General features: G+C 56.5%; 8 protein-coding genes across 8 annotated transcripts; 4 read left to right on the forward strand and 4 right to left on the reverse strand.

The window, feature by feature from the left end:
* Positions 1–1,053: 1,053 nt before the first annotated feature.
* On the forward strand, positions 1,054–1,662 carry DCS_06844 (uncharacterized protein; the record flags this gene model as incomplete). Its single annotated transcript, XM_040804131.1, has 1 exon — positions 1,054–1,662. One exon carries the CDS (start codon positions 1,054–1,056, stop codon positions 1,660–1,662), a length of 609 nt encoding a protein of 202 aa, XP_040654235.1.
* Positions 1,663–2,460: 798 nt separating this feature from the next.
* On the reverse strand, positions 2,461–4,662 carry DCS_06845 (uncharacterized protein; the record flags this gene model as incomplete). Its single annotated transcript, XM_040804132.1, has 1 exon — positions 2,461–4,662. One exon carries the CDS (start codon positions 4,660–4,662, stop codon positions 2,461–2,463), a length of 2,202 nt encoding a protein of 733 aa, XP_040654236.1.
* A 1,707-nt stretch (positions 4,663–6,369) lies between these two features.
* DCS_06846 (uncharacterized protein) lies at positions 6,370–7,313 on the reverse strand (the record flags this gene model as incomplete). Its single annotated transcript, XM_040804133.1, has 3 exons — positions 6,370–6,687; positions 6,876–7,017; positions 7,069–7,313. 3 exons carry the CDS (start codon positions 7,311–7,313, stop codon positions 6,370–6,372), a joined length of 705 nt encoding a protein of 234 aa, XP_040654237.1.
* Positions 7,314–9,924: 2,611 nt separating this feature from the next.
* On the reverse strand, positions 9,925–11,127 carry DCS_06847 (uncharacterized protein; the record flags this gene model as incomplete). Its single annotated transcript, XM_040804134.1, has 6 exons — positions 9,925–10,032; positions 10,083–10,097; positions 10,160–10,194; positions 10,315–10,509; positions 10,574–10,999; positions 11,058–11,127. The coding sequence occupies 6 exons, from the start codon at positions 11,125–11,127 to the stop codon at positions 9,925–9,927; spliced, it is 849 nt and encodes a 282-aa protein (XP_040654238.1).
* Positions 11,128–13,540: 2,413 nt separating this feature from the next.
* On the reverse strand, positions 13,541–16,312 carry DCS_06848 (putative kinetochore protein NDC80; the record flags this gene model as incomplete). The annotated part of the gene is made up of 3 exons (XM_040804135.1): positions 13,541–13,742; positions 13,803–15,757; positions 16,175–16,312. 3 exons carry the CDS (start codon positions 16,310–16,312, stop codon positions 13,541–13,543), a joined length of 2,295 nt encoding a protein of 764 aa, XP_040654239.1.
* Positions 16,313–16,503: 191 nt separating this feature from the next.
* Positions 16,504–17,881, forward strand: DCS_06849 (uncharacterized protein; the record flags this gene model as incomplete). Its single annotated transcript, XM_040804136.1, has 4 exons — positions 16,504–16,596; positions 16,656–16,694; positions 16,829–17,119; positions 17,195–17,881. The coding sequence occupies 4 exons, from the start codon at positions 16,504–16,506 to the stop codon at positions 17,879–17,881; spliced, it is 1,110 nt and encodes a 369-aa protein (XP_040654240.1).
* A 2,107-nt stretch (positions 17,882–19,988) lies between these two features.
* Positions 19,989–21,509, forward strand: DCS_06850 (uncharacterized protein; the record flags this gene model as incomplete). The annotated part of the gene is made up of 1 exon (XM_040804137.1): positions 19,989–21,509. One exon carries the CDS (start codon positions 19,989–19,991, stop codon positions 21,507–21,509), a length of 1,521 nt encoding a protein of 506 aa, XP_040654241.1.
* A 448-nt stretch (positions 21,510–21,957) lies between these two features.
* On the forward strand, positions 21,958–23,619 carry DCS_06851 (FAD binding domain-containing protein; the record flags this gene model as incomplete). The annotated part of the gene is made up of 1 exon (XM_040804138.1): positions 21,958–23,619. The coding sequence occupies one exon, from the start codon at positions 21,958–21,960 to the stop codon at positions 23,617–23,619; it is 1,662 nt and encodes a 553-aa protein (XP_040654242.1).
* Positions 23,620–24,112: the final 493 nt, after the last annotated feature.

Here is a 24,112-nt window from a genome sequence, read left to right on the forward strand (position 1 = left end):
GTACCCTGTATCCGATTCCATATTACATTCTTATTATATAATTCTTGGCAGTAAGCGTTTAGCAATTCTCCATCAAGTCTTGATTGACAGTCGTCGACATGGCTTATTCTGGCATCCGCAGCGGCTTTGTTTCGATACATGATGCAACATGAAGGTGATGACTGAAGAGAGCAATTTCTGATGCGATTTATTCCTTCATAGTACATCAGTTGATATGGTCACACCAGCGCCAATTTGAAATGGGGTGTAAATCACGATAAACCTTGCTACATTCAATCTATTTTCTCATGAGAGCCAGAAACTGCTCCTTGAAATGACCAGAATTTGTTGAGGGGGGAGGAAAACTGCTTAGCAACACCTTGGCTGGATACATGGAGTAATTACACCAGTCAGCGTCCAACTAAATCGGTTCCTTACACGGCAAATGCTTTTGCATGGCATGGAAAAGTGTCAGCTCACGTCCTTGTATTACGCTTCTGCTGCCGTATATTACTGCAGCCCCCCTGCCTATGCTCTAATACTAGGTATAACTGTACATGTAGAGTAGCCACCCGCCCCCCTGGGGCGAGCCGTTTCGGTTCTCCAGCCGCTTCCTTGGCCCTCGTGCTCTGCTCTTAAACTAGTTCGCCCTAGCGGCTGGGCAGTTGTGGTTGTACTGTCATTGTACGTTGTACATGCAGCTATAGGTACTGGTACTTCTGCTGTCAGTAAGTGTATCGCTCGGCCAAATCGCAGCTCAGAAGGCGATATGAATGATATGTCCACTAATATAGCTTCGCGAGTCAGGGTCTTATAACCGAGTGCACCAATTGCAGTAAGTGTACGGAGTACAGTAAGTGCACTCTTGCAATATCGAAGTACTTACTTGTAATTCGTACTTGCTGTACCTATATGTGCAACCAGTTCGCCCGTTCAGAAACCCATATATAATACACTCAAACGCATCCGATTCTTGTCACATTTCGAGTTTTTGTAAATCCACATGGTATTTGTCTTTGCTTCACAATTTTCCTCCTCTAAAGTCACCACCTTTATACACGTCTATTCTTCACCATGAAGTTGCTGAACGCTTTCATACTCGCTACCGTTGCCTCCGCTGCCACTGTCTTGCCCTCCGCCATCGCAGCTAATGGCAAGCTTCAAGCCATTGAGAAAACCCTGGACGATGCGAACTCTACGGTGACAGCCATAACTACGGAAATCCAGAACTTTGCTGGCAACCTGGACCTTCTTATAAAGAGCTATCATGAGCTCGACCTGTCACTACGCCGTGGTATGAGGGCTATTACTAACCTGGCGGGGACTCTTTCGAGCAAGGAGTCCGTACCTGTTGTGGCGCTGATTCTACCATTCCAAAATATACCCGCCTCCCTCCAGGCTGTACTACGGACAAAGGTGGATGTCATTGCGGAGGCTCGTGCTTGCTACGTCTTCGACAAAATCATCTGCCAGATGCAAGACCACTTTGTTGGCGTCGTCTTCAACATGAAGCTTTTCTCGACAGGCTACACTCCTGACGAGATCAACACACTCCACACCCTAGGCGTCTACGATACCAACGGCAAGGACATCCTCTCATCGCAGCGGAATCGGTTTCAAACGGCCATGGAAGAGATCACGGTCGAATTCTGGACCAGCTGCACAAACTATGCTGCTCTGTAATCTGCTCCTTGATCCACTACTTCCCTTGCTCCTTTGTTCCATCATTTTACCTGGCACCCCCCCAAGATGGAGATGTAGCCTTCTTCAGCAGTCCTCCTTTCACTGGGATCTGTAGATACATGCACATTTGTAAAGGGGGTATTCAGATCGATACTTGGGCATGGAGAAAAACCCATCACTTTGCAATCAACCAGCACAAGCTAGCAAAAAAAAGTGTCATTACATCAGTCCTTATGAACCGGCCGTGCTGGAGTCAGATAAGGGCGGGCCTTCTCACCGTACTCACACTCACGGAGGGCCAGTTGCTGATTTTCTTGATCGTACTCGTCCCGAATCCAGCTTGCGAAGCGTCAACAACCGGCAACGACAACTAGCCCTGACTTACAAGGTCGACGATGCCAACAGTACATGGTCTTTTCTTGACACTGACCAAAACAAAGAGCTTGGCTAGTTGCCCATGCGAGTGTCCCTAGTAACCCACAACGAGCTCTACCTAATGTCGCTACTCTCTACATGCATGTGCACAACCAATTTCAGTGCCTGTGCTTGGCAGATAAGTTTCATGTCACGGCACACGAATACGTTCAACCGCTGCAAATATAAAAAGATGGACACGGCTAACACTGCTTCCAATTCTATTGATTCTGCCCCCCCCCCCCCCCCCAATAAGAAGAAAATACGTGTACACTGCGATCCGTGAGGTTGGCCCTGTGCGGATACGCCCAAATCCCGACCGGTCGTACAGCCCGCCCTGCTGTCATGACAGGACGTAGCAAAATACAGGACGCACCAAGATCCTCATGCTTGAGGACGCTCGTCATCTGCAACGTCTAGAATGCCCTCTTCCGATTTAGCCTTCTTCCTCTCCACCTCTTCAGCCGCATAATCCTGAGCCTGAGGCAACGGAGCAAAGCTGCAAGTATCTAGGTCGATATCCGTCGAAGTACCACTAGGGGCATCGCAACTTATTTGCAAATCATTCTTTAGTATGATCGATAGAGTCCGATCTTGAAGGTAATAGGTCTTGTAGGCAAAATCTCGGTCCTCCATTACTTGGGGAATTAGATCATCCAGGGCCTTCTCTCCTTGTACACGCATCTTCTTGTATTTTTCAACCCATTCGGCCACGGCAGGTGGAACCTTTGAGTCGACAATACTTTTGGGGGGTTGCCAGAAAGGCGCGTCAGGAGTGTTCTTGTCGTCAAGTTGTTCCGGCTCCCAAGTAGGCCCGTTGTTTGTGTCCTTGGGCCCATTATTTCCATTGGAGCCCGAGGAGCCTGGCCTCTCCGCTTTAGCAGCCATGTCGATGGCGAAAAGGAAGGCTTCGGCAGCCAAGTTGGATAAATCATCTGCAACGCAATAGTTTGACTTCCCACCTCGGCTTGGGTTTGCTCGACTTTGACCGTTGGCGGGACTAGGTCTAGCCGCGCTCTTTTCGGAGCCTCGGCCGGCGTTTTCCCAAAATTCTCCGCCGCGGTATTCTGGAAAACTATCGCCAGAGTCGACACCAGGACGTTGGGGAGAGCTTGCTCTAGCTGCGCTGCTTCCACGACTTCGGCTGGAGCTTAGTCGATATCCCTGGCCGTAGTTCGATTGATATCCTTGGCTAGAACTGCCTCTAGCTCCGCTTTGTCCACGGCCCCCACCTCTGGCGCGTCGATATAGGCTGTTCCCTCGGCGAAATAATTGGCATTGGGTCTTGAACGTTCGCCTATGGCAAGCCTGGTCGCGCTTGCAGTTGTTGTGTTCAGGTTCGCTCCCAGTATCATGCCGTTCGGGTTCAGAGGCAAGCTGCTTGGGCTCGGCGTTTGACTCATCGTGTCGATTATGAGACGCGCTGCTTTGTCCCTCCACCCCGTCCGGAGGGTTTCTGGACTGAGCGGTGTCTTTACTAGAAGTGCCAGTTTGCAATACCGCAGCATCGGCAGCATCATCCCAGGGTCGCCAGATCTTCTTCGGGGGTCCTTCGTTTGGTTTATCTTGGCCATGCGTGTCCGGGCGAGCATGGGACGAACTAGGCTGCCCTCCAGCCGCGACATGGATGGGTGGCCCTCCTGGTGGGTTGTGGACAGGCTGCCCCCCAGCCGCGCCTTGAACCAATTTCCACGGGGGGTTCCGAGCGTCACGGCTTCGCAATTCCGCCAAATACTCTCTTACTACGGCAGCGTCCGCCGCGGTAACGGGGCCTCTGCTCATGGGTGGCAAGGATATTTCGGGCACCATTGATTTTCTTGGAACAAAGGTTCTCCCCTCAGCGTCGAATCGGTTTCTCCTGCCGTGGTCCCAAAGTGGCCGATAGGGCGACGAAGAGTTGACAATGATCCTCTCCGCTTTCACCGCTTCCTTGGCCTGCTTTTCGGTAATGCCGAAAAGCAGCTGAAGGAAGAGGGGTCTGATGCGAATTCGTTGTATGCTTTGGGACCAAAACGCTCTGCCGGTGGCGTCAAAGAGTCTTACGGACTCGTATCCCCAGATTCTCGAGAACACCGTCGCTGTTTTCGTATTTCCCTTTGTTTCATAAAACAGCACGCCCGTATATGTCCCCTCCTCCAGGAATTGGCTCAGCTTTACGTTTGAATGCAATTTTTGGGATGGTTCCTTGTTGATGAGCTCGTTGAATTCGTTGCGGAATTCGGTTTGAACCTTGAACCCACGGGATTCAAAGAACTGTATGATGCGGTGCTCGTCCGACGAAACCGGATCCAGAAAGCAAACGGTGTCTACCTTGCGTCTCCTAAGTTCCTCGACGAAAGCTTCGGTAGGTGCTCGAACACTTCCCTGCGGTTTTCCCTCAATCTTGACAAAATGGTAATTGAGATTCCGCATAGGATCCGGCATGTGCATCTGGTGAGCATCGTCCTTGCCGAGCAGGTCGTGCGGGACATGATCTAGGCGTTCGAGCTGGGTAGGACCATCGTAATCCTCGGCATGGCATAAGCCAAGCAATTGACAGAACAACAGGAAATAGCCTATCAAAAGGCTCCGCGAGACGCCGAGCATGCTGTGCAAGTTGGCAACGCAGCGGCAGCGAATTGCTGAACGAAGAGCAGGTAGGAGGAAGGAAGGTGAATTTCGGATTCACGAGCTGAGGAAGCACGGTCAAGTACAAGTACTCCGTATACAGTATGTAGACGACATTGGGAAGCCGCATTGCGCAGCCAAACCTGCAAGTGCTTTAGTGTACTCTGAAGTGCATGCCATAGGTTCGTTGACGTACAGGTACCGCACGGAGTACATGCACGCATATCGCTGATAAGTGCACGGAGTATTACGAACCGAGTAATACTTGTACTCGTACTCGGAATCTTCGCCATCTTGTGCGGCGCATTTGCTGCTGGTGCTGCATAAGTGGACATGTTCATGCGCGTGGTTTCGGGCACGTACGCAGTAATACATTCTAGTTCGACTCATGCACAGTGCTATTCATTGCTGTACTTGTGCACCTACTATTTAGTACTGCCTACTCCGTACGGTAGGTACAGTACGAATGCGTACATGTACTGTACTTGGAACGGCATGTACACAGGCACACGGTGACCGTGTGACGAGCAGGCTGTTCGCCAGGCGCAGCGATGGTACTTGCATCCAGCAGGTCCGGCACGAAACAGCACGTTTACTTGTAAGTACTACGTGCTGCACTTGTCCTACCACATGCGCTGTATTCGGAGCGGTTCTGTAGGCGTATTGGCACTTGTACTGTAAGTAATGCTTGATTGTAATACTAGGTACCTAGTGAGTAAGTACTATGTTGCACCAAACCAGCCACATAAAATGGGCGCCACAGTCAATGTGGACATAGTAGGTGCTATATGATGCGACATACTAGTATGCACAAGCACGGCAGCAGTTAATACTTGGGCGGACGGATGTGCTTAGAGGGGGTCGGTCCCGAAAATGAAGCACTCCATTCTCTCCATGCTCTGCATCCGCGCATGCTCTTGTATTTACTTGTCGTGTGGCATTAGCATTCGAGTCCCAACGCCAATCTCGCATGATGTCATTTCCCCCCAATTTTAGTCTTCCAGGCCGCCGTGTGGGCGCCAGTCTTTTCTTCTCGGCGAGGGAGCATTGCGTGGTACAGGTTAGGTGCATAAACCCCTGTTATGCGACTTTCCGTGGCTTCATTACCATTCATGTACTCCGTACTGACAGAGTATTACTCCGTTTCACTTTAGTAATATTACCTAGTACGGACTGCGCCCAGCGGAATGGACCCAACCGTTTCCCGATCGGGCTACATTTTGCTCATGAGAGTGCTGACATGTATTATTATGTATTACTCCGTAACAGTTTGGATATGCACCTAAAAGTAGTTTTGTACACTCCTTCACCCACCTACTTGTACGCCTACAATCCACCTGCAGCGTGTGCCATTTCCCCGACGGATGCAAGCACATGATACAATTGGCGAGCGAATGCTGCAAAGATGACGACCAGCCATTCACCGGCCTGGCTGTCTCCGCTACCGTTCAAATGGTGTGGGCAAAGTCATGTCCGGCCAAGGCGGATCATGTCCTCGGGGGCACGCAAACCGTGTTGCCAGTCAGGCGTTCGTTTGCCAAATTTTCGGCATATCAGCAGCAAGATACGATTGCATGGCCACCCTGGCAGCTTACTTACATTGTGTTAAATATTTTCCTCTGTGCAATATGAAATGAATCAAGAAACAAGGGTTGATGGTGCACGCAGCTGAAGGCAAGTGGATCCTTATGCTGGAGGACGCTCGTCATCAGCTGCTTTTGGACTCTCGATTTGTGTTTTAGGCTCTCTCTCCCAGTCTTTAGCCGTGCAGGCATCCAGGTCGAAATCTGTCAAGGTGCTGCTAGCAGCATTGCAAAGGATCGGCAGACCGTACTTGCAGAGAATGCGCTCCATAGGCAAATCCCTGTCCTCGACCACATTGAATCGGTTCGTCCAAGGCCTTGCCAGTTGGCATATTCTCCAGGTTGTGGTTTTAAGCCATCCAACCGCCTCTGGGGGTGCTTCGGAGCGCAAGTTCAATGCGGAGGATGAAGGACTTGGCAGCTAAATCGGACAAGTCATTCGCAAGACAATAATTTTGCTTCCCACCTCGCGAGGCTTGGCCAGAGTTGTGGCCGGATCTCGCTATAACGGCGGTATTTCCGCGGCGTCGACCGGCGTTGGAGTATTACGATGAAAAAACCATCGCCAGAGCTTGCTCTAGCTGCGCTGTTTCCCCGCGACCTTGGCACGTTGTGCTCGAAATCCTGGGCCCGAGTTGGTTCGATATCCTTGGCTGGCACTGCTTCCCCTTCCGCCGTATCGATGGCTGGCGCCTCCGCCTCGAACGCGCCGGGAGCGATCAGTGCTTCAGCGAAGCAAACGATTCGGGGTCTAAGGGGTTCGCAGATGGAAACTCTGGTCTAGCTTCAATTCGAACAAGACGCCTCAGTGTCGGCATTTGTCTTGTCCGGTTTCGAGGCGCTGCTCTGCTTTCCTGCAACAGCCTTTGGTAGATCGGCCGAGGCCTGCTGCTTTGGTTCAATGTCCGCAGCGCTGGCTGCCATCTGTTGATTTGCAGGAAGAGGAGATTTCCCCCCTCCTACGCGTTGCCATGCTGTTCCTTCCGCGGCAGGTCGCCATCCAGTTGCCCCGCCTGCTGCGTCGTGGATACGTCGCCTTCTTGTCATGGTAGGGATAGGGTTATTTTTCTCACATTGCGTATCAATTGGGGCCTGCACTACATAAATCCGGGCCTCTTGATACCTGGCAATCTGGGCAATGCTAATTCCTTGTGTGCTGCAATCCCGCATGATGCCAGGCCCGTTTCCATACCGTACCTATTACGTTTCCTCCACCGCAGCCTTGGCATTCTGTGACGGGGTGGCCCTGGAGGGGTAAAGATCATGGTCATGCTACTTTCGGTTGGACCAGCAGTCGCTGTCCTTTGGTATTGAAGAAAGCAATACGGAGGAAACAGGGAATGTAATTATAGACGAAGCAGCACTTTAGTCAATTAACCGCAACTACGGAGTACAACTACAGAGTACAAGAATCCATTGTCGTCACTCCCCAACACTTCGGCCCTGACTAATCACTTGTTTTACTTGGTAGCCCGAGACCATGACAAACTGCCAGGGGCATTAATGATTTCCGGGCAAATATGGCGAGCTTTTCATTAGGAAGCTCGCCAAGATAGATTATGCCCTCTTGGGTATATATTTTAATGGCTTTTGTATCTATAGCTATCATGATTGTAAGTACAGTATATTGGCAATTGCAGATGAAAGAGGGACTGTGTCTGGTGGGGGGGTTAGTGTCATGGGGCCGGGCGGGCAGGGACCGGACGAACTCCGTACTGTAGGGTTGATTCAACGTAAGTTTACGGCACTCGCCTCCACTAGCATACAGGTGTATATAGTATACCCGAGCGCTAGTGCTGCACGTGTGCCTGCTGTTCTAGGGCCCGGGTTTACCCGAGCAACCATCTATGGGGAGCGACCCCTCACAGTACGCAGTACCTCTACAGTACTCCGTACCAGGTACAAAGGTTGGGCGTGGCACGATTGGTACTTGTACGCAGCGCAAGTTGACACAACTATAAGCAGGTCAGTGCACTCCACACTCCGTACATGTCGCAACATGTATTAAATACTTGGCATCATAAGCCCACATTCAGTGCGGCACCCAGTTGAGTGGCCTCTTGGTTGGGTGCGACAGCACTTGTATACTAGTTACTTGTGCGTGCAAGTACGCTGGAGATACTGCACTGTACTTGCATGTGTGCTACCCAGTAGCAACGGTATACGTGCACTCCATCACTCCACACTCCGTACTCCGTATTACAGTGTGCACTCATTGGTGCTGGTACATGGAACGAACCATGAACCAGAACATGCACCCACGACAACATGGACAGTTCACAGCATCAGTTGACATGACGCGGCGGACGCATGGCTCCGCGAGGGAACGAGCAGTGACTCGCAGGGCCATGACACGGAATGACGCGAGCCACAGCACGAGCGGACGATTCACAGCACCATGGGACAGGGTCCCGGCACAGGACGAGGGGGAAAAGCAGGGCGCGAGTGCCCACGAAGATGAGACTACTTTCTTTCCTCTCCAGCTCCGTATCCATTGGTCAATTAACAATCATTCCAGGGCCCCGAGACTGTCCCCGAAACTACCTACATAACAGGCACGGAGCACTGTAACCTGTACCTACAGTAGGTTCTCGCAGAGGTAGGATGTCACGTCAGGTGCGTCACCTACGGAGCAGTGCAAGACTGCCAGTGCACCTAGCTGTACTTGTGTGGAGTACCTGCTTGGACGGGCGTCGCATGCAATAGTAATTATACCCCGCATGTGTCCTTCACCATCTTTAGTACTAAATACGGAGCACGGAGTACCTGGAATTACGGGTAATAATCAACACTTCGAAGGTGCAAGTACAGTACTACTCGCGTACCACTTGTAGGGTGTTCTCACAGTTACGCAGTACCTGCACAGCACAGAGCACAGCACAGCTGCTGCACAGGGCACAGGATACCTTAGTAGGTAGAGTACATGCAGCATACTGTAGAGCACGGTTCAGACCACAGTGCAAGTGCAGAATATAGCACAGTGCACTGCGCAGTGTAGAGCACAGGAAGGGTGCCGCACAGGGTGCACTGCAGAGGGCAGTACTCTGTACAGAGTGCAGCAAGCAGGTGCAGCACGACAGCAGAGCGCAGCTCAGTGCGCAGCACAGATGTAGCACAGTGCAGCGCAAAGTACCCTCACAGCATGGAGTGCAGCATGGAGTGCAGCACGGAGTGCTGTAGCAAATGCAGCCTCCACCGTGCTGCGGTGTACAGAGTACGGAGTGAATGCTTGTACTGTATAAGTATACTAGTACGTACAGTATCACAGTACTTGAGCAGCTTTTTTTACTCGTCATTCTTGTTCCATCACCACGCTCTTGAATGGATCCCGTCGACTCGCACTCTTCCACAAACCACCCACTGACAATGGATGCTGTCACCTTCCAATTGCAGAGTGGGCAGCCATCTAGTGGCCGACAATCTGTTGCAATTCGCACAAACGAACAAGAACACAGCCAGCAATCAAGCGATGCTCCCTTCGTCTCGCCTAGCCCTCCTCCCCGCTGAGCGAACCAGCTGCCCAGACCCGTGGATGGCACGCATGACGAAGGCGGAGCAGAGTGCTGGGAAATGGCTCTTGGCCCGACGCAGTCGTGACCGTCTGCGTCGTGTACATTGTGACAGCCTGCAGTGATCGGCAAGGAAAGGGTTCCTCCCATCACTCAGTTGCCTTGTCGGTATTCATTACATTGTCCGCGTTTGGCTCCTCCCTGTCCATCAAGACCGGCGGGTATCCATGATAGACCGGATCGGATTCGCAATCCTCCTAGAGCAAGTTAGAATCTGCCGGGGAAAAAAGGCCGTTACGACGCTTACCGCATTGAAACCTTTCTGTCCAGATGAGTCAGTACACAAGCATGCACACGGTATCATGGGATCGAGGGCAAACTCACCGGCATGCATGGCCCGGATAGTTGGACGCTCCCTTCTGCACGCATGTCAGCGAATCGCTCTGCGGGCAACAATCAGATCCGTCGAGGGGTAAAACAAGGTCAAGGCCAAACGGGAGGACGATGGCCCAGTTGACGCAATGCCGCAGCTGACATACCCTCCATTCGCTCGCGGACAGTCCACACGGACGGCCCCCACGTCTGCTTCCAGACTGTATGCAACCTGCGCGTCTTGAATCCTCGATTCAAGACATTGGACGGCGGAAACCAACTCAAACCATCCATGCAGGGCGCTTCTGCTTCGTTTCTCAGAGTCATGTTCGACTGCACGTGGTGAATCTCGAAGACGAGAGCTAAAACGCACTCACGTTAGACGGGGCCTTGCGACACATCAATGGCATGGTGCCGCCGGCTTACCTTCAATCTGATATCTGCGCGTGTCCGAAAGGATTCCGTCGTGGATCCTCTGCATAATCGAGAATTCCGAAAGCCTCTTCACGGGAACTTGGGCCTCGCCGAACTCCCTCATGACATCAATCTCCATTTCGACCGTCGCTCCTGGCTTGGGTGCCTCGAACAGGACATGGATGCGGGGGTCGCGGTTCTTATGCTTAAACACCTTGCCAAAGGTGCCATAGATCGTTTCGATTGATCCAGACTTGTTGCCATTAAACATATGGACGCGCAGCCCCAAGCGATCGAAAGTGTTCTCGCCTTCCATCAAAGCGCATTCAGACACGCGGTACTGAGGCGAATACGTGCAATTGAGGTTTTTTTTCAATCCACGTTCAATGCTCAGCTTCTCGAGGTCCGCCTGTGGGATTTTGGGTGTGTCGTCGACAGCTGCACTTTTATCATCAATCACCCACATCGACAAACACAACATCCTCGGCGTACGTACCAATACCCTGCCCGCTCGGTGCGGCGTGGGCACCAAAGAGGGTCCCGGCGAGCAGGAAATAGAAACGCATCTTTGTCGCGTTCTCTACGATGAGCTGGATGGCGAACCTTTGAAGAGAGTGTCGATCAATATGGTCCAAGGCCGAGGAAGGCGGAATGACGTAACAAAGTCAAAGAATGGTAACGAAAAGAATGCAGCACCATGGACCAAGCCGGCGGCGAGGAAGGCGTACCTTAAGTAATTTTAGAATCATCATCCATCCATCCATCCATCGCCTCCGCCAAGCCCCGTCGGCATGTCAATTTATCTCCTAGTTCGAAGCTCACGCCTGTCCGAGTACAAGCATATTATTGCTACATCGGAAGGGAGGATCCCTAGATGCAGCCGGTTTCCACCCTAACCCTGTTCATGCCGGTAAGATGGACGGCACTTCCTTACTCGCGCGCCAAAAGCGTTGACGAGCGAGTGGGTAAGTGCTTGGACAAGCACAGTATTACGTGCAGGCTGTTGTCCAGAGTTACGAGAATCTCGTTGCTCTTGTGGTTCTACGCCCCCAGCACTTTGTCCGATGTTGCAAGTATTTACTCTGCACGGAATACAGCATGCTGGTTTCGATGACAACGAGACCCACGTTTCATCCTTCGAGCCGAGAAAAGTGTCAGTACATGTGGACGGATGCAACGCCGCTAGTACAGCTTTCTGATCCTCATCGATTCTCATTTCGACAATCTTCACCCTCCCCCGCACCTGCTAGGACGAATGATGTTGCGCTGTTGCGCGCAAACAGTGACCAATCCCGACTCATGGCCACTGGGGGGATCTCGCTCGGGAATTTGAATGCCGAGAGCACCGGATATGTCCTCGGATGCTTCTAGACTCGTTTGGCGACGCAGATTGGGCTGGTCGACAAAGGGAATCAGGCCAAATTCGGCTGAATTTGAGACGTCCGACGGGGCTAGGGAATCAAGGTATAGAAAAGCGGGTGGTTTCCTCTACATTCAGCACACTACGGCGCTGAATTCGACATGTCTGAGCTCTATTCGTCACACATGCTGCTAAGCAAAAGGTCAATGTTCGAGAGACAGGCACTGGCTGCCTGCCTGTCTCTCGGCTGCAGGCTCTCTCGGCTGCCTGTCTCTCTTTGCAACACAAATACGGGTAATCAATGCTCAAGTAAGTTGAAGTACGTCCATCATTGGCAACCTTTGGTGTAGCCTTGCATACCGGAGAGGCACGTACATGTAGTATGCAAGGCTCCCAGCAAGTGGGATCATCGATTTCCCGACAGGGCTGCGCTGTAATATGACGTTGCTATAGTTGTACGTCCATGTCATCTCATCTGTACAGTAAGTAGATGCATTGTAGGGATGATGCGAGGTCCGTGATATTTCATTACGCAATGGTACGCTTTTGAGCAACGCCATTGTCCCGAAATCCCGAAGCTGGCCAAAACGGTCCATAAATTTCTCATTCAATTACGAAGCACCAACCTGCTCATTCCCAAGTCTCTTGCATGGACTGACGATGGCGTGTTCAGCTACACTGTATAGACAGGTAGATGCCTGCATGTCGATTGAAAACATCGACGGCGATGATGACGGGCAAATAGGTCTAGGTGCGTGACGGCAAGAAAACTAATCATGACTCATTGTACAGACACAATGCAGGTACTTTTTGTAACCGTTGCCACAGCTGTAGTTGAAATAATTGAAATTCCGTACTTGCAGGTGCATTGACTGCCTGCTTGGGCCGGCGGGCCGGAGGTTATGATCACTGCGATGAGATGGACATTCAAGGGGCCAAGTCTTGCCACTACACCTGGCACACAAAAAGGCGCATATTTTTCTAGACAACAATGATATTATACGGTACGTGCATTGGGACGATTGGAACGGCTGACTTTCTTGACAAGTCCAAGGGGGAGTATACTCCTTCATTTTGAATCAAGTCGATGCATCATGCTACAACAAACAGTACAGTGTCAGCGTAAACTATTCCGTTCCATGTCATCACCTATTGAATAGATGCATTGACGCAGCTGTTGTGGAACGCCCGAGTAACTGTCGTGTGCATGTGTATGCGACCAGTCTCTCGAACGGATAAAAGGACCATGGCTGGGTGACATGAGTGCACTCTTGGGTTACGAGGTGCATTCCCACGTCTTGGGAGTCTCGCCTACGAAGACCACGAGCTTCGTTGCAGCATAATCCACGCCGGTTTTGGTTGGAAGAATGCCCATGATTCAAGGCAAATGGTATTGAGTCGTCGTCCAGCGCGCATATCCAACGCCGCAACACCGCAACAATGCTCCTCATCAGTCGCCGCAGAAGCGTGCCGCAGACTCATGTCCTACAGTCCGTGCCGTCCGTGCCGTCCATATCATACAGTCCGTACCGTCCATACCATCGATGTCGTCCATGCCGTCCGTGCCGTCCATGCCGTCCGGCTGTCCCATCACGACGGTTGCCCATGCCGGCGACGTCTCATAGTGTCATCGCCTGCGTGTTGTCGCGCAGCTCGTCGACGCCGAGCTCCTTTTCCAGCTCGTCGGCGACGAAGCCCTCGTAGTCGTCGAGATTCTTTTGGATGTGAATCTTGAACTTGATGACGTCGTTGAGGATGCGGTCAATCTCCGTGTGCAGCTCCTCTCGCTGCGCGTTTGCCCGCAAAACGAGCTGCTCGTACCTGCAACCTCTCCTGTCAGCGGCCGCCTCTCGTGGCGCGGGGGAGCGGGGGACGACCTACTCGATCGTCGTGTTCATCTCGCGCTGCTCCATCAGCTGCACCGATTCCGTCAGGCTCGTCCGCATCCGGGACAGCTCCGTTTCCATCTTCTCAATCTGCGCCTCCGACGCAATCTTTTGCGCGCTCGTCAGCTCCCGCGTCTTCTCGTACTCCTCCTCGGCCGCCCTCGCCCGGTGGTTGAGGGCGTCGACCTCGCTCCGCTTGTCCTCGATTGCCTCCTTGATGCCGTCCAGCAGCTCGTGGTCCTTCATCATGTCGTCCATGGCGGCGCTGCGCCGCTCCGAAATGTCCTTGCGCAGCGCGAGGAAGCTGCCGCGGACCTGGCCCCGGAGGTCGAGGTTGAGGACGTGCCCGGGCGCGTAGCCGGTCGTGGCGTCCAGCAGCAGCCGCTCGGCCGACGACCGGCCGCCGCCGACGGCCTGGAGGTTGCTCGACGTAAAGTCGGCGCCGTCGTCGACCGTCACCTGGAGCTCGTACTGGCCGCCGTGGGCGTTGGCCGCCGTCGCGGGGATGAGCGCGATCCGGTAGGCCGCCGTGTTGTACCCGTCCACCATGCGCTCGAGCTCGTCGAGCTTGCCGCTCGCCTCCGACTCGCGCTCCGCCACCTTCCGCTTCACCTCGTCGAGCCTCTGGCCGGCCGACTCGATGCCCTTCTGCAGCCGTTCGCGCTCGGCCGTCATGCGGTCCATATCCTGCATGCTGATGCCTTGCGCGTCGACGGCCCTCTGGAGCGTCCGCCTCTCGTCCTCGGCCTCCTTGAGCTCGTCGGCGAGCTTGTCGAGCTCCCCCTGCAGCACCTTGATCCGATGCTCGTACTTTTCCGACCGCTGCACCGCCACGACGTTGTACTCCTCGAACTTGCCCTTGTCCTCCTCCATGATCTTGAAGTGGTTGTCCAGCACGGCCGGGTCGGGCGTCGACTTTTCGAGCGCCTCAATCTCCTTGAGCAGCCTGTCGTTCTCGGCCTCGAGCATCTCGAGCTCGTCCGTGTACTTGGCCCTCGACTGCTCGAACGCGTCGGCCATGGCCTCGACGTGGGGCCTCAGCACCTGAGCCGCGTCCTCGTCGCTCGTATCCTCGTCCATGGAGAGCCAGTCGCGGTAGGCGCCGCTGAGGAAGCCGAATATGATGTGGTCGCCGCCGACGTCGACGCCGGCCTCGAGGCAGGCCTCGCCGTACTCGTTGGCCGCGTAGCCGTCGAGCATCCGGGCCAGCTGCATCATCCAGTGGAGCAGGCCGAGAAAGGTGCTCCAGTTCTGGCCTCCGACGGCGGCGAGCTGGCTCTTGGTGATGCTTCTCTCGAACGGGTATCGGAGCTGCTTCAGGATCGGCGGCACCTCCTGGTCGATGTTTTTGAGGAACCGGTGGCTCGGGTCGATGCGGTGGTAGAGCCACTGGAACATGTTGTTGAAGTCCTTTTGCGTCGGCGACTTGATGGCGTTTGGCGACAGTGCGTGGTTCATCTCGGCCTCGAAGTCGTTGCGGGCCATGTACTCGAGCAGCTCCTGGCCGATGCGCGCCTGGAAGGACCGGTCCTTGAGCGGCCGAGGATCGCGGGGCACGCCCGCCGGCTGCAGCGTCGTTTGGAAGAAGCTCTGGTGGTGGATGACGGGTCCGGCCGTCGACTGCCGCGGCCGGTAGACGCTGCTGCGGCGGTCGCCGTCGGTCGACGACGCCCTCGCCTGGGCCGGCGTTTGCGGCACGGCGCCGTAGGATCCCTTGGGATGCTGAAACGACGACCGCTTGACCGAGGAGAGGCCGAGGTCTGTGAGGTTGGTGCCCGAGGAGGACCGCTGGAAGAGAGGCTGGCTCGGTCTCGACAGGGCCAGGGATTGCCTGGATCCCGACACGGATCGGACGTGGCCGCCTGCGCCGCCGGCGTTGCTGGCGTTGGATCGCTTCATCGTCGAGCCGGGCGCGGGGATCGCCGAGTTCATGTTGAGGTTGCCGAGCGTCTGCAGGCGCGAGCCCAAGTCAGTTGATTCGCGCCGGATGCGACGCGGCCGCCTTCGAACGGGCGAGGGGCGGGAGGAGGATACGATACCTCTCTTGCTCTACGGACACTCCACAGGCCCGTATCCTGCGACATGATTTCTCCGCCACGTTGCGACCGGCGACGCGATGCGGGGGATGAGGATGGCGTCGCGAGTCCTGTCTTGAAGCGAAATGGACGGCCGTGGTCTGACGGCAGCGCATGAGGCCGGTCAGCTCAGGAAGGGTTCGGAGGAGAGTGGGGTTGTTGCTGGGCGAGAAAGTAAACAAAGACCCAAGCAGGCCGCGGGTCATGATTGGGTGGCGCATGTCCGTCATGGATGTGCTCGCTTACCTCAGCTCCCACTGCGAATACGGATTACGTAAATCCTTCAGCATACTCCGTTCTTCCGGACCAGGTCACGTGTCGTGCTGATCGTCACGGAAGCCCGTTCATCGCGACGTGCGGGAGGGCACGTTGGCACGAGTCGTCCGCTGCATACTGGCGACTCTTCAATGGCGCACGCAGATGGTTCCATGGTCGTTTGAGGTCAAAGGTACGATGCCGACGATTAAATGAAAGCAGAACCGTCTGCCGTTGTCTTGCGTCCGGAGCACAGCAGTCCCCGTTGGTCAAACGCGAGAGGGGAACGCCTGCACGTGACTCGGCAGAAGCAGACGCAGCCCCACCGAGGCCGTGCAGGGCGTGCCTCGGCTACCCGCTAGCGGCATGCAGGCACAGGTCCAGCCACCGGCAAAGTCTCCGGACGAGGCTCAGCTGACGTGCCTCTTCGCTTCTTCATCCTCCACCAACGAGCCCGAGGTGCGCATCCCCGGCTGCATTGCATGCGACCCGCACTCGCAGCGTAATCGACAGCTCAGTCGGCCATGGCCATTCGCGAGGATCTCGTGGCCTCGGCGGTAGGTGGTTTCCCACGATGCGCTCGAGAGAGGCGAGGCTGACCGAGGCGGCTGCTACGGTAGGCCCATTGTCAGTTGCATGAATCTTTGGCGCTGCCGCTCAGCTTCCCTCTAACATCAGGGCAGTTTTGCAGGACCCGAGCGTCGCATCCTCGACGGTCGAGAACAAGATTACCTTTCTACGGTCCAAAAACCTGACGCAGGAGGAGATTGACGCCTCCCTCGCCCGAGCCAGCGGGCAGGCGCCTCCACCAGCTGGACAGTACGCCGGGGGACCATCCGGACCTCCCCAGCAGTACTTCCAGCCGCACCCCCAGTATGGGTGGCAGCCGCAGCCGCTGCCCCCTCGGAGGGATTGGAGAGACTGGTTCATCATGGCGACGGTCGTCAGCGGAGTAGGGTACGGCCTCTACACGCTGGGCAAGGTACGTTCCCCCCGCTCCCCTAGCTTGATTTGATCGAGGCAGGTTCCCGGACGGCCGGCAAGCTGAGACGAGCAGCGATACGTATACCCCTTGGTGGCGCCCCCGACGCCGGAGAGGATCGAGCAGGACAAGAAGTCGATCGAGGAGCAGTTCGACAAGGCCTTTGGCTTGGTGGAGCAGCTTGCCCAAGATACCGAGGCGCTCAAGGCGGCCGAGGAGCAGCGGACGGCGAGGCTCGACACGGCCATTGGGGATCTCGAGACGGTCATGTCGGAGCTCAAGGCGGCGAACAGGCGTCGCGAGGATGAGGCGCAGCGGATGAGGGACGAGGTGCAGGCGCTCAAGGACGCGATCCCCAAGGCCATGGAGAACCAGAAGGACGTGACGGACAAGCGGCTGTCGGAAATCAACACGGAGCTCTCGAGCCTCAAGACGTTGGTGTCGCAGAGAATGGCGTCGAACGCGGCGCCGGCGACGTCGAGCAGCCTCCTGCGGCCGTCCTCCAACGGGACAGCCAACCGCACGCCGACGCCGACGGTCGAGAGCGGCTCGGAGCCAGCCGGGACACCGTCTGCGGAGACGGCCAAGCTGGCGACGAAGACGACGCCGTTGCACAGGCCGATCAATGGCGGGTCGGGAAAGGCATCGATTCCGGCCTGGCAGATGGCCGCGGCAAACAAGGGCGCGGCGGCAAACAAGAGCGAAGCGAACGGTGTCGAGGGCGAGGCAAGCGGGTCCCAAGAAGCGAGCAGCAGCTCGTAGACGAGAGGGGGTTTGTCTTCACGGCCGGATGAGCACAAATATGTGGACTGTTTTATTTCTATGCACGTGTACTATTGCCATGGTGTATTCGGGGTGGCGTCGTGTATCCCAGGAAAACAGGTAGGAGGGCACAATGCGGCCCCCACTAACTGGTTGATCAACTCGGTCATGAAATCAAAGTACTTGTCGATTACAGTGACTTTTTTCCAGTTTTCCGGGCCTTCCAATGCTGACTCGTCAGCTCCCAAGTCCGACCAAGTGGAAAACAGGATGGGTGTCGAGACTTTGATGCCGACAGGCAAGCGGTCGACCTCGATGTCGCTGATGACTGGGTCTGAACCGATCGACCACTTGCTATAATCGATATTGGTGTGGGTTCTCGGAGTGCCCTCGCCTTCTGGTCCCCAAAGGTTCACGGGGATACTCGGCTGGTTTAAACAGTCTTGTAGGAAGTCGGTCGTCAATCTTTGGTAATTTTCTTGGAGGTGTTGATGTTTGGGCGGCAGTTTTGAATTCTATTCAATCGGCTCAAGTCGTTCAAACACATAATACTCCTCGAGGATAACGAAGGTGGATTCCTTTGGCACCAGTACCATTTCGAACTCTACGCCGAAGCGAAGGGTTCTGAAGATTGGCATTATCTTGGAAGTGGAATTTGGATTTGAGTGATGGAATATTGATTCTTGATGATTGAAAAGTTGATGGCTGGGTTGAATTGAAAAGTTGGTTCTCAAGCCAGAAATTCTGCTTCTTGTAGTCGTCGGGCATGGGTTAGGGGTCCCCCTATCTGGGGAAGGAGGCATGAAGGGCCAAGACCGGCCCAACACCTAGGTAGGTACGTGGGTATGTACCAGGCGACTACAGTGCTGGGTAGGGAGTATTCCGGAAGCTGTCGTGTTGCCTTTCGCTGCTACTACATGAAATCCCAGGGAATGAGCAAACATGTCTGGCAGGTGAAGGGGTATATTCACCCTTTTGGCCGTCGCAACTCCCTCTCCTACGGTCCATGTCGGACACATTCGGGACTCGACGGAAACAGAAACAGGGAAACAGGACACGGCGAGTTTGGTCGAATGTCAAGAATGGCCTTGACAGTGTGGTTCCCTCGTGTTGATGTGCTGTAGATTTCATCGACGTACAGAGTACAACGGTACCCTGTGCGTACTTGTACTGTACGGCATGTCTACAAGGACGGTGTACAGTACTCCGTACTGTAGGTTAGTAAAACTCGTTTCAGCTACTTGGACCGCATCTCAGTCGCCCACCTCCTCGTCTACGCAGGCGACGAGTATTCTTACCTACTGGTACTAACCTAGTAGGAGGTACTAATGTAGGTGGTGCGGTACCAGTGTTTCAGGCACACGTACTGGTAGCCTAGCACACGTACTGGCATACTCACAGGCAGACTCACAGGTACACTCACTTAACACTTACAGGTACACTCGCAGGGACACTCACAGGTACACTCGCCGAGACACTCACAGGTACGGGAGTTACACTCGCTGGTACACTCACAGGTATATTCACAGGTATTACACTCACAGGTATACTAACAGGTGCACGCTCAGGTACACTCGCAGGTGCACGCACAGGAACACTCGCTGGTACACTCGCTGGTACGCTCACAGGCAGGTACGTGTACCTACTTCTGGTAGGTAAGTATACTCACATTTACACTCACAGGTACACTCACAGGTACACTCACAAGCCCGCTCACAGGTAGTACTGCACTCACTGGTAGCACTGCGCACTCACAGGTAGTATTACAGCACACTGACAAGTTACAGGTACAACTACAGGCACTGTGCATCGCCGTACCCCTACTGCCACTGCTGGCGGCAGCCGCTGCTCGACTCTCGCCTGCCGAGACGCCACATGGACTGAAGAGGCGATTCTTGCGAGCAAGGCTGCCGCCGCCGGGCCGGCCCCCCTGCATCTAGGTTCGTCCGTGTCCGTTCGTTCGCTCGTTCGGCTTCGTCCTGGCGTCCGACTGCCGTGCCTATTTCTTCGACTGCTCGTCAAAGTCAGGCACCAATCGCCCCGACATGTTTTTTGGCCGTCGTGGCGAACTAGAGACTCCAGCATCGTCCCACGCGGCACCGCCATCATGACAGCCTCGACGCTTGCCTCCACCTTCAGCACGTCATCCGACGCCGTCCTGGAGCAGCCGCACGACGGCAACAGGTACGGCAGCCGGCTCGCCATCCTCAAGGCGCTGCTCCCCAAGCTTCCTCTCATGCTCCGCGTCGCCCTCGCCCACCTCCTCGGCATCTCCGAGTCGGCCTCCTACCTGGACCTGCGCAGCGTCCTCACCGTCGCCGTGCTGCGATCCTTTCTCGAGCCGAACCCGTCGCGGCCGCACACGATATCGTCGGTCCAACGGCTCAGCGTCCGTGATCCGGGCGTCAAGGGACGGCTTTGGGTCAGCACCTATGCGTCGCCCGCACCGCCCGAGGACGACGCCCGGCACGCTCTCGCCAGCGCTCTCGAGGCCCTCCGCGAAGACCCTTCGGCCGGAACCATGGCCCTCCCCGAGTACGCGTCGGCGGTGGAGGCCGAGTGGACCGGATACCGGGCCGGCGCGCTGCCCGACGACGGCCCGCCGGCGATACCGGAGCGTGAAAAGTACGACAGGCTCGTGGCCGAGTGTTCGCGGCCGACGACGGTCCTGTACCTCCACGGCGGCGCCTACTACCTCCTCGACCCGTCCTCGCACCGGCCGACGACGAAGAAGCTGGCCAAGATCAGCCAAGGTCGCTGTTACTCGGTCCGCTACCGTCTCGCGCCCCGGCACCCGTTCCCCGCCGCTCTCCTCGACGCCTTCGTCTCCTACCTGACCCTTCTCTTTCCGCCGCCGGATGCCTATCACGAACCGGTGCGGCCCGAGCACGTCGTCATCTCGGGGGACAGCGCCGGCGGCGCCCTGACCTTGGCCCTGCTGCAGCTGCTGCTCGAGCTCCGCCGCCAGCGCCGTCAGGTCCTCTGGTACGCCGAGATGCGTGACGTTCCCTTGCCGGCCGCCGTCGCCTGCAACTCGCCCTGGCTCGACATCACCCACAGCTTCCCCTCCTTCGACCCTTCGGCCCCGGCCGCCTTCGACTACCTGCCCAAGCCGGCGCCGTCGGCGGCCCGGGCGAACCTTGCGCCATGCTCCGTCTGGCCGGCCAACCCGCCGCGCAAGTACCTGTACGCCGCCGACGACCTCGTCACCCACCCGCTCGCGTCCCCCATCATGGCCCGCTCCTGGGCCGGCGCGCCGCCCGTCTACGTGTGCACAGGCTGGGAGCTGCTCGCCGACGAGGACCGATTCCTGGCCAGGAAGCTCGCGGCCGATGGCGTCCCCGTCGTCTTCGAGGAGTACGAGGCCATGCCGCACTGCTTTGCCATGCTCCTGACGGCCACCCCGGCCGCCCGCCTCTGCTTCGACGCCTGGGGGGGATTCATCCGCAAGGCCGTCGAGGACCCGGCCGCCATCGCCTCCAGCGCGACGACCATCGGCGCCAAGACGCTCGACCCGAAGCCACTGTGCTTCGATGGCCTGAGCGGCATGGGGCACGACGAACTCCGCGACAGAATGATGCGAAAGGCACGGGAGGCACCGCTGCCGAGCTTCGTGTCTAAGCTGTAATTCGCCTTGGGGCGAGCGAGTCGTCTCACGAAGCGATCGCCGGGGTGCCAACGGCCTTCCTATCCTCGGCCAACGACGGCCAACGACGCTGACAAAGGGGCGAGGCTGTCAAATGCCGTAGCGCGATTCGCATGGAATCACATTCAAGCCGCCGACAGAACGAGATTTCCTCTGTCTTGCCTGTCGATGCCTGGAACGTCGTCCTCAACCAGGTCGTCGTGGGACGGCGGTGTAAAGGGGTAGAGCAGGAATTTTCCACCCACGCTGGCAGCCTCGCTTCTCGAGTCTTGTCTGCATCGTATCGACGTCTCGAAATAGATTCTCTCGTCATGAGTCATGATGCACGACTTTCTCGAGTCCATCAAGTATTCCACCTTTCCTCGTGTAAGGGTCTCGGAGACACGAGGTCCGGCTGTTTCACCGTGCCTGGATCCGTCGACCAACCGGAATGCTTGCCGCACCCCACCGAGCCGTGCCGCTGCCAAAACTCCATAGGCGAAATTCGACCCTCGCATCGAGCCATCACCACGAGCCTCACCACCGACGGTTCCCTCTCCTGCCCGGCATGGAACGCCACAAGCAGGCCGTCGGCAGGATCGCCGCCGCCGTCCGAGGCTTCTTCGACCGCAAGGAGCCGTACCGCATCTTTCACGGATCCACCAACAGCACGAGGCCGCGGCCAGGTGCCGGCGTCGTCGACATCAGCGCCCTCGGCCACGTCGTCAGCGTCGACCGCGTCGCCCGCACCGCCCTCGTCGAGCCCAATGTGCCCATGGATCGGCTCGTGGAGCGGACTCTGCGCGACGGCCTCGTGCCCCCCGTCGTCATGGAGTTCCCGGGCATCACCGCCGGTGGCGGTTTCGCCGGTACCGCCGGCGAGAGTTCCTCCTTCCGGCACGGCTTCTTCGACCAGACGGTCAACTACGTCGAGATGGTGCTGGGAAACGGAGACGTCGTCCGGGCCTCGGCCGAGGAGAGACCCGACCTGTTTCGCGCCGCCGCCGGCGCCGTCGGCACGCTCGGCATCACCACCCTCATGGAGCTGCGGCTCGTCGAGGCGAAGAAGTGGGTGCGCACGACGTACCACCGGACGAGCAGCGTCGCCGAGGCCATCGCCAAGGTACGGGCCGAGACGCGGAACCCGGCCAACGACTACGTCGACGGCATTCTCTTCTCCAAAGACCACGGCGTCGTCGTCACCGGCCAGATGACCGACGACAAGCCCGCCGACCGCACGGCTCAGATCTTCAGCCGCGCCCGGGACCCGTGGTTCTACCTACACGTCCAGGAGCGGACGCGCAACCTGCGTGCGACGTCCGAGTCCTCGACTGAGCAGCCGTACACGACGACCGACTACCTCCCTCTCGCCGAGTACCTCTTCCGCTACGACCGCGCCGGCTTCTGGGTCGGCGCCGAGGGTTGGACCTACTTCAAGTACGTGCCCTTCAACCGCTTCTTCCGCTGGCTCCTCGACGACTTCATGCACACCCGCATGCTGTACCGTGCCCTCCACGCCAGCGGCGAGTCTGCGCGCTTCGTCGTCCAGGATCTCGCCCTTCCCTACGACAAGGCCGAGCAGTTTGTCGACTACGCCGTCGACAACTTTTCCATCTGGCCGCTCTGGCTCTGCCCGCTGAAGCAGACGGCGCCGCCAACCTTTCACCCGTACGCCGCCACGCCCGGCTCGCTCGAATCGCCGAGGCGGGAGGAGGCGCAAGAGTCGCTCAACATCGGCCTCTGGGGCTGGGGTCCCTCCAACCACGAGCTCTTCATCGAAAAGAACCGGGCGCTCGAGGATAAGCTCATGGAGCTCGGCGGCCGCAAGTGGCTCTACGCCCACACCTACTACCCGGAGAAGGACTTTTGGCGCGTCTACGACAACAAGACTTGGTACGACGCCCTCCGGCAAAAGTACCACGCCGACACTCTCCCGTCCGTCTACGACAAGGTCCGCATCGATGTCGAGGCCGCTCGTCGCGATCGCCAGCGCTGGAAACTGTCGGCAAAGAGCATCTGGCCGCTCGGCGGCCTCTACGGCATCTGGAAGAGCATACTCAGCAGGGATTATCTCCTTCACCGGCACGCGGCGTGGAAGTACAAGGGGCAATGATGGAGAGAGAACCTCGGAGGAATCAAGAAGCGGGCAGGGATGGGTGGCATGAGCGAGCGACTTGCATGAATGGGGAGCGGAGACCGGTTGTCCCCTCGGCTCGGCTTGCCACCGACCATCTTGTCCGCGTCGGATGCGAATGAAGACTCGAGGAAAGGCGGTGGGTCCGTCATCGTCGGCGCTCTCGACAGACAGGATGCGGTAGGATAAATCGGAGCGCGTCTCTCATGAAATTCATCTTATTTACTACGTCCCGCTGCATAAGACCTCGACCTCCTCCTGTCCAATCGCTCCTCCGCACCGCGCGATGCCTGTGCCGCTCACGTTTCTGCTCAGCCTCGCACCGGCCGGCTCGGTCTCGGCAGGGCAAGGTCGGGCGGTGCTGGGTGTCGTGGCGGGTCTCGCTTGAGCAATCGGCGCCGACGATCCATGGTCCGAAAAAACATGTCGCGTGCTCGCCTCTCTCGAAACAGTGCCTCTTGCCGTGTCAACA

This window comes from Drechmeria coniospora, chromosome 03 (assembly GCF_001625195.1).
Source record: "Drechmeria coniospora strain ARSEF 6962 chromosome 03, whole genome shotgun sequence".
Taxonomy (NCBI): domain Eukaryota; kingdom Fungi; phylum Ascomycota; class Sordariomycetes; order Hypocreales; family Ophiocordycipitaceae; genus Drechmeria; species Drechmeria coniospora.